Source organism: Herpailurus yagouaroundi, unplaced genomic scaffold, assembly GCF_014898765.1.
Source record: "Herpailurus yagouaroundi ecotype Mexico unplaced genomic scaffold, PumYag 187, whole genome shotgun sequence".
NCBI lineage: Eukaryota > Metazoa > Chordata > Mammalia > Carnivora > Felidae > Herpailurus > Herpailurus yagouaroundi.
The window spans coordinates 5,379,566-5,389,332 of NW_024412418.1; the positions used below are offsets into that span (position 1 = coordinate 5,379,566).

General features: G+C 39.0%; 1 protein-coding gene across 1 annotated transcript; it reads right to left on the reverse strand.

Annotated features, from left to right (window-relative positions):
• Positions 1-2,547: 2,547 nt before the first annotated feature.
• LOC121043852 (olfactory receptor 4C11-like) lies at positions 2,548-3,462 on the reverse strand. The gene has a single exon (XM_040495852.1). The coding sequence runs from the start codon at positions 3,460-3,462 to the stop codon at positions 2,548-2,550; it is 915 nt and encodes a 304-aa protein (XP_040351786.1).
• Positions 3,463-9,767: the final 6,305 nt, after the last annotated feature.

Consider the following 9,767-nt stretch of genomic DNA (forward strand, 5'->3'; position numbering starts at 1 on the left):
ATAGCAATACTAAACTGTAGCAATTCATAGCAAAGCTAAATTTGTAGCAAAGGAGGCGAGGAAAGTAGCTTGTTGATGCCTTTTTTTTTTTTTTACCAACCAAGAAATTCCTGCCTTATCCTCTACAGGATTTGTACTGTGAGAGATTTTCCAGTACAGGAGATGAGCTTTCAATAAATCCTCCAGGGGTGCCTGGGTGTCTCGGTCAGTTAAGTGTGGACTCTTGATTTCAGTTCAGGTCAAGATCTCATGATTTGTGAGTTCGAGCCCCACATTGGGCTCTCCGTCGATGGTGCAGAGCCTGCTTTGGGGTTCTTTCTTTCTCTTTCTCTTGCCGCTCTCCTTCTCTCAAAATAAATAACTAAAATGAATAAATAAATTAATGAATACATGAATTCATATATAAATAAATATATAAATATATAAATAAAGCTTCCAAGCTTTTATTATCAGAGTTTGAAGGTCTGCCTTTATCCCCAGGGAAGTTCATGCAAAGCCTCTCAGATTGGCTTTACATGAGTTTATCTGGCACACTTTACATGCCAATCATCAGGTCTATAGGAAACTACTCTCTATTATATTTACTCTCAGAGACAGACTCATTGGCCACTCCCACAGGGACTGGCTCCTGTTGTCCATACTCATTAGTTAACAGTACCTGAAACTAGAATGGGAATCTGATGAGCTACATGAAAAACATAAACCAAAACACCGAAGTGCTTATCCCAGTCACTAGTCCATATCTTTCCTACGAGGGAAGAAAATCTCTCAAGGAAGCCAAATTATCATGCGAAGTTTGCTTGATAAAGGTGGAATTCAAGAAGCCATAGCCTGAAACGTTTCTCCCAATCCAGAAGTGTACGTGCCATGCCAAGCAGCCGAGCAATCTTATCCACTAGTCCGTGAAACACTTCTTTGCACTAGGTCTACACCTGTTGCATAATGAGAAGTATTGCCTCCTTGACATATTTTGTTCTGTATTTCCAGGTTGGAATCGTACTTCCGTGGACATCTTCTCTTGGTGGATGGAATATTATAACAGTAGCTCTGTTGTCTCTGTCAGTTGTTTTTTTCATATGTATGATCTTATCCATGAGGTGTTGGCTTTCATGATGTAACTCTCACAATTGTATAAAACTGTCACCAATTCACCAACCGATGATTAGGGAAATGCCCATGGATTTATATCACAAATATATATGAAACTCAGAATATGAACAAATAATGAGAAGCGTGATGAACAAAGAAAAAAGATATTAAAGTACATAGAGAGTAATTATGGATTAATACAATGAATATATTGTTGTAAGCAGAATTGTCCTGTTTGGGGTGCCTGGGTGGCTCAGTCAGTTAAACATCAAACTCTTGATTTCAGTTCAGGTCATGATCTTGTTCATGAGATCAAGCCCTGCGTCAGTTTCCAGGCTGACAGTGAGGAGCCTGCTTGGGATTCTCTGTCTCTCACTCTCTCTCTGCCCCGTCTCTCAAAAATAAATAAATAAACTTTAAAAAAAAAAGTCATGACCTATCTTGTACATGTCCAAAAGGCAAAAAAAAAAAAAAAAAGGAAAAAAGGACCAATTTTTCTTCAATATATGAAGTTTATTGTCAAATTGGTTTCCATACAACACCCAGTGCTCATCCCAAAAGGTGCCCTCCTCAATACCCATCACACACCCTCCCCTCCCTCCCACCCCCCATCAACCTTCAGTTTGTTCTCAGTTTTTAAGAGTCTCTTATGCTTTGGCTCTCTCCCACTCTAACCTCTTTTTTTTTTCCTTCCCCTCCCCCATGGGTTTCTGTTAAGTTTCTCAGGATCCACATAAAAGTGAAAACATATGGTATCTGTCTTTCTCTGTATGGCTTATTTCACTTAGCATCACACTCTCCAGTTCCATCCACATTGCTCAAAGGGCCATTTTTCGTTCTTTCTCATTGCCACGTAGTACTCCATTGTGTATATAAACCACAATTTCAAAAAGGGCCAATTTTTAAAGATGATACAAAGAGAAGACAAGCATCAGAGGCTTAATTAGATGGTATGTATGCTCCTGTGGGATCATCAGTTTCTTGTAGTGACTTTGTGATATTCACTGTTGAGCCAGAAAAGACAAGATCCAGATCTGATAGTGTCAGAATCGATTTGCCAACCAAATAGGTCAGTCAAAATTAGGGGCCAATTTTTCAACACAGGTCAGAAACATGGAAAAGAGAAACACCCCAGAATAATATACGAAGGAGGGAGCTAAAGCTATAGATACAACAGAATCTGGCTACAAGCTGCAATGCAGACAGCAGAAGGAAAGAGTGGTCTTATCTTCCCATAAATACCACTGTACTAGATGTTTTGGCACACTGTGATATTGGCTCAAAATAATTCGGGTCGGTGCTCTGTGGTCATTCTGCCTATGTCTCCAAAAGTTCTACTGGGAGAGAATTCAATTGTCCACGTCAGGATGAAAACATCTTCTCTTTTCTATTAATCCAATTTTATTTACGTTGTTACAGAATTAGCAATTGGAGTCCTCTGCTTTCTCCCACATGAAGTCAGAGTTTGCCACACCATAACTTCCTCATTGCATTCTTCACTTCTGCATTTCTCAGAGTATAAATCAGAGGGTTGAGCAAGGGTGTCCCAATAGTGTAAAACACAGCCACCATCTTATCCACTGGAAACGTAGTTACAGGGCGAGTATATGTGAATATACATGGAACAAAGAATAAGATGACAACGATGATGTGGGATGTGCACGTAGAGAGGGCTTTCTTTCTTCCTTCTGCACTCTGGTTATTCAGAGAATGTAAGATGAAAATATAAGAGAGAAGCAGGACGACGAAACTCACCATGCAGATAGCCCCACTGTTAAAAACTATGAGTAAATTGATTACATAGGTGTCCATGCATGCGAGTTTCAACAAAGGTGGCATATCACAGAAATAATGATCAAGAACATCGGGTCCACAGAAGGGTAGTTTCAAAGCCAAGAAAATCTGTGCAGAAGAATGGATACAAGACACGACCCAGGCTAGATTCACCAGTGTACCACAGACATGCCGGTTCATGATGATAGTGTATCGCAGGGGCTTACAAATGGCCACATAGCGATCAAAGGACATGAGGATAAGCACCAAGATCTCCATGCACCCAAAGAAGTGAACTGCAAAAACCTGGGTCATGCACTCGTTGTAGGAGATGACTTTCTTCTCAGATACAGAATCTACTATTAACCTAGGAGCAGTGGTTGTTGAGAAGCAGGCATCAGCAAAGGATAAGTAGAAAAGGAAGAAGTACATGGGGCTCCCAAGTGTCCGGCTGTATCTTATGGTCATCACAATAAGTGAATTTGCCAAAAGGGTTGCGAGGTATAGAAACAAGAAGACCACAAACACTACTTTTCCCTTTACAACACTCTGTGTTAACCCAAACAGAACGAACTCATTCACACTGCTATTCGACTCCATGGTCACAGTGAACGTAGAAAAACACAGCTGAGAAAGTATTCATCTGCAGAGAAAGTTGGGGAAATGGTGACTTAGCAACAGCAGTGGACTTGATTCAGAATTTCACTCTTGTGGTTCTAATTCCATCAACAAATCAACGGTTCTCAGTTTTTTATGTATTGTCATCACTTGGGAAACTTTATGTTTTTTAATGCTGATGTCCACGCTTTCACCATGAGCATTAACTGAAGGTCTTCCAATGTGGACTGAAATTTTGAGAGGGAAAAAAAAAATCTCTCAAGTGATCGTGACCTCTACCAAATTCTGAGAACTAATGACTTTGCTGTATGATCTTGATCAGGTCACTTTAATGTCTGGAAGCTTTTTCTTCATTTGCAATTAGAGATACTAATAGTTTATTAAGTACATACATATGTGTATGGTATATATGTGCATGTAACGTATATGCAGCTCAATTACTGAAAAGTAATAACCTTGTATGATTTTAAAACATATACACTTGGAGACTCTCTCTTGAAAAAAAAACACATTTCTTGATTTGGACACTGGTTTGTACCAATTATTCCTGACCTCTGTGGTATCTTGGTTAGATTATGCTGTAAGAAGAAATTATTTCCCCAAATTCAGGTTCATGGTGGCCATAATTTTACCTATTACTTCAGCTTAGGAAATTACTACAATTTGTCTTTATTCTGTCTTACAATATTTCTGTACCTTTCAATATTGATGTGAAATGATCTATAATTTAATATGAGTTTTGAGATCCTCTTCTTTTCTGATAAATCACCAGTCCTTCGATGGATTAATAACAACATCAAACCAGTCACCAATATGTACTAAGCACATACTCATATCTTCAATCTATGTAATAGGGCATAGAAATATGTCCTCAACCTCTTTACAACAAGGTTGGAGGGATAACACACTTCTAGGTAAGATAATTAACTACATAAGAATTATATACAATTCTATGCGATAATGCTGAATACATTTGTACTTTTGATTCCAAAAGTACAAAGATCCTTAGATTCTAAATTGATTGGTCAGTGAAGTTTCAAAAATGAGAAAGATGTGAAGTAATTGCTTTAAATATGGGGCGCCTGGGTGGCGCAGTCGGTTAAGCGTCCGACTTCAGCCAGGTCACGATCTCGCGGTCCGTGAGTTCGAGCCCCGCGTCAGGCTCTGGGCTGATGGCTCAGAGCCTGGAGCCTGTTTCCGATTCTGTGTCTCCCTCTCTCTCTGCCCCTCCCCCGTTCATGCTCTGTCTCTCTCTGTCCCAAAAATAAATAAACGTTGAAAAAAAAATTTAAAAAAAAAATAAAAATAAAAATAAATATGTTAAACTGGTTCCCAATACGGTTCTCTGAAACTCAAGTATTCCATAAGTTTATACTGGCTTTCCTTAAGTAAAATATATAGTTCAAAATTACTCAAATTGTCCATTTACCCCTAGTAAATTTATGCATCTGAAAAAATTCAAGTTTATTTTCCATCCAGCTAAAATAATATTAGTGCATTTTGATAAACCAGAGATGTTATAACTACAAACTCTGATTGGCAGGTCCAATTATCTCTTGACAGCTATAAAAAAAAAGTAAATAACTTAATTATTACTTTATTTTGAAACATTAGATTCCTAAAAAGGGATAAAAAAAAAAACCCAAAAGGGCTCTTGGCGGAGAAGAAAGGAGCAGTTATGTGAGAAGAGTCAGTAAAATATCATAAAGGGAGAAACGTGCATTGCTTCAGGTCAACATAGAGACTATCTCCATAGAAACTATACTCTTGTTAAATCAAAAGGTTGTAACAGAGAAGTTTGGGAGCAGATAATAGACAACTGTGAAAAACAGGTGATGTAATTCTATTTGTTTTATTTTAAATAAGCAAAAAAAAAATTGGGGACATAAAGACAAGAAAGTAGCACTTGACAAGATGTATGCATTATGTGAGATCAACACCACCACTTAGAGTTCTATCACGGAATTCAGTCATCATTTCCAACACTCCTGGACTGTACTTTTTCTCTGATCTGGGAGGATATCACAGTAATGGAGCACAGTATTTTCTCTTAATAATTCTTAAGTTTTACTTTTATCTGTTGAAATTTTAGCCAGTTTCAAATTATATTGGTACCAAAAGTCTTCTTTTGGTTTTCCCAGATAAATAAACCTCTACCCCTAGATCCTATATTACTATGTGCTTTATTAAATATATATATTTGTAGGGACGGCTGGGTGGCTCAGTTGATTGAGCATCAGACTTAGGCTCAGGTCATCACCTCACAGTTCGTGAGTTCAAGCCCCACATCGGGCTCTGTGCTGACAGCTCAGAGCCCAGAGCCTGCTTTGGATTTTGTGACTCCCTCTCTCTCTCTGCCCCTCCCCTGGTCATTCTCTCTCTCTCTCTCTCTCAAAAATAAACATTAAAAAAATTAAATAAGAAATATATTTAAAATGTATATATATATTTATATTTATATGCAACTGAACAAGGCAATCTTAGATTATACATTATTCGTGTTCTATAATCTTACCATTCATACGATATTCCACTTTTGTTATTTTATTTGACCTGCACATTTTCCTACAATGTAGGTGTGGCCACTTGCCCTATGTACAAAAAACTCTATGTGCAAAGTTTCAGGTATGATACAGAAAGTTTCACTGAGTACAACCAGGCTAGAACTTGAGTGGGAGGCTACTAGATTGGAAGTCTCTCTATCATTCACCCTCCAGGTCATATAATGTATCAAATCCCTATCACCATGTAGATTGCATCCAAGAGAAGATAAATCCTGAGCCATCAGGGAAGGATGCCAAGTGATACCTTAATTCCTGCTCCCAACTCCAAAATCAGGTTCTGTAAACTTCATGGCAAAAGGAAAATTAGATATCCAAATGAATAATAGCGAAGGGCAAAGACAGAAAAGAGAACAGGAGAGAGGAGAGTGACAATGAGCAGACATCAGGGAGAGAAGAAACAGGGGATAAGATTCAAAAGATGTATAGAGGAGAGGTGAGCAAAAAAATGTTGGAGAGGGTCATTTCACCCAAGTTTTCATCAGAGAGTTTAGCTTCTTTATTCCTGACCCACCACACTATCACTTGCCCCCCAACAAAAGACAGAGAGTGCAGTTTTGGGTCGTTAGCAAGAGTTAACAAGGTTCTTGAAACCCCAAGTGTAGAGAAGGGCCACTCCTATCTTATACTCCATTCCAGAAACATCACCAGTGACCTAAAACTTTTCAAATCAGAGGACCTGCAAAGTAGAAACTTCAGCCAAGTTGGCCTCAATGCCATGGTGCAGTTTATCGTTCTTCACCCCCTACATTAAGCAGAGATTATCTGAAAGTCAGTATAACTCTGTGCTGAGGCCAGGAAAGTCTTAGGAACCCTGGACAACCTCAACCCTTCATGGGTGGAAATACTGTCCAGGAACTTCATCATTTGTTAGAAGACACGCTGAGTATTGATATCAGATCAGTCTTGAAGATGCAACATGAAGAAAACATCTCAGACAGGCTGGAAAACTTACCCCTTTGCTTAAGAGGAAATAGATGACTTCCAATGTAGTATATTTTCTTGTATCTTCAACTTCCATTTGCTTAGAAAGTGAATCATATGAAGCCTGAATATCACATGCAAACCATACTTCATTGACACTTATCCTTGTTTTTTTTTTTATCACAAGAGGTGATGGGGTAGAGAGAGTTTATGGAGGAAGGGGACTCTGCATGTGGCCACACATGACACAGCTCCTCCCCGGAAGCACTACAACAAAAACAACAAGGTCTATATTGGAGGAAGGGAGGGGGTGGTGAAAAAGAAAAGTTTCTTAATTCAGCCCTTCAAAATTTTATGGAGGAACTTATTCCTGCATTCTGAGAGAGAAATGCCTCTGAAGCAGCCTCTCTTCCCAGAGTTTCTTTTGGAGAATACAAATGAGGTAAGCATTTTCTTCTTATGCTATTAGGTATTTACGACAATTCCCACGTAAGTCTGCAAATGCCTAAGACAGGCTTTCAGCCTCAAGACTTCCAGGAAAACCATTACTCCTAACCCAGTCCCAAAGGATGTCCAATGAGCTACCTCATTCAGATAGTCCAAGGGCAAATGTATGCTTTGGGGCCAATTAGTTAGCTACAACTCACTATGATTGCAGGTTAGGAAAGTCTGTTCACTTCTCCATAGGATTTGCTTAAGCTCATCTCTTCTAGAAGCATGAAAGTCATTGATGTCATTTAAAGGCTCAGATAGATACATGTCAGATAGACAGACGTGAGCCCTGGCCCCAACACTATCTGCTATGTGATTTTAAGCAAGTTTCTCAACCTCTTTAATTTCCAATGTTCTCTTAGGAAAAGTCAACTGGTAATCATTATTTATTTATTTTTAACATTAGTGTTCAGTTCTCCCCAGTTCTTAATCTTACCTATATTTTTTAGTCAATGCAGAGAATGAGATGAGAATAAGAATTTTTGAATATAGGTCTTCTGTATTTTCTTTTTGTTTTTAAAGATTCATGCCCTTCCACTTATGTACAGAAAGTTGCTTGTGAATGGTTACAAGCTGTTAAAGATGGGATAAATTACATTAAAACAATACTTTTCACAAAGCAAATCATGTTACAACCCAGCACTCTGCTCTAGAATCTCCTGCCAGGCACGTCACTGTCCACTAGGCACCTTCAGTGAGGATGAAGTGATCCATTCAGGTGACAGGGGAATGACAGAGGGTGGTGACAGAAAGAGAGGTAGGAGAACACTACAAAAGATTTCACAATGCTTTGAACTCTTGCTGAAAGGTCTAGTGGCAACCAGCAAGGCCTGGTGTCTCACAGAAACGTCTGAGAGAAAATCACACCCCAACACCTGGCCTGTTGTATTAGAAAAGGACTAGAAGAATCCTGAGGAAGGTTTTTGGTCTGTCACTTAAAGTCTTAGAGCCTCTGCTGCCCCATAAATTAAACGGTAATATGAAGACCTACCTTTAAAAAAAAGTTTCTGCAAATCTTAAAATATATAACATAGGAAAACAATGAGTCCCTGGCTCGCAGAAGCACAGAAGAAATATTCATGTGTTTTTATTACTCCTGCTTAAACATGAACTGAGCACCAGAGAAGTGAAATAACTCATGAAGGTTACAGAACAGAAGCAACAGGTTACAGAAGCAACAGAAATGAGCCTAGAATCCACATCTCTTAAGTAGAAGTCTAAACTTCTTTTATTTTCATATGATGTGCACAGGAATGTCATAAGATTTCTTAGGCTGGGAAACAAGAGCAAGCAATGAAAGAGCCCCTGCCTTAAACCTCCCAATCAAAAAAGCCCCATTTTAACTCCTTACATTTGAAGGAGGATTAAGCTCTCCAGTGCTGGTGGGAAATTTTTGCAGAGGGTGTTTCCAAGGAGATCTTTGAAGCGGTCAAAGCCAAGAAGCCAAGTCAATGATCTCTTGAAGTTTCTTCCATCTCTAAGTGAACTGACCCTTAGCACGCATTAAATTCCTTATAGACCAAAGGACTAAATGAGATCTGGATTCCAGGTCCTGTCAAAACAATGGCAGGGTTTGCTGAATGCACTTGGCTATGCTCACTCCATCATGGGAACTGTGGAAACAGAACAAATGCTAGCTGAGGTTTTTACTAGTTTGAGCCACCTCTGGCTTCATTTTAGGATTATTTAAACTCTGCTCATTGAGGGGCGCCTGGGTGGCGCAGTCGGTTAAGCGTCCGACTTCAGCCAGGTCACGATCTCGCGGTCCGTGAGTTCGAGCCCCGCGTCGGGCTCTGGGCTGATGGCTCAGAGCCTGGAGCCTGTTTCCGATTCTGTGTCTCCCTCTCTCTCTGACCCTCCCCCGTTCATGCTCTGTCTCTCTCTGTCCCAAAAATAAATAAACGTTGAAAAAAAAATTAAAAAAAAAAATAAACTCTGCTCATTGAAATTTGTATCTTACTAAGGTAAGGTTTCCAGGGGATAATTCAGAAACTCTGGCTAGATAAACCCAACTAATAAATTGCAAATTTGAGGCAATAGATGACTTTATTGGGATCATAAATATTTTATGAATAAAAGTCAGATCACTGAGAGCAAGACTTATTGTTGCAGGGAACGGAAGAAGGGATAGAGAATGAAAATGAGAAAGTGGATAGAGAATAATGGCTTTATTTTCTATTTGAATTTTGAGATATTATATTTAGATTTTAAACATGGGGAAATTTGCTAGAATGTAGAATTTATTTTAAATGCTCTATGTATGTCAAGAATTAAGAATTAAGAGCTAAGAGCTCGTATCAGCAATAACCA

What these genes read in the sequence shown, in the direction of transcription:
- LOC121043852 (XM_040495852.1), bottom strand. Translation starts at nt 3,462, where the DNA reads ATGGAGTCGAATAGCAGTGTGAATGAGTTCGTTCTGTTTGGGTTAACA.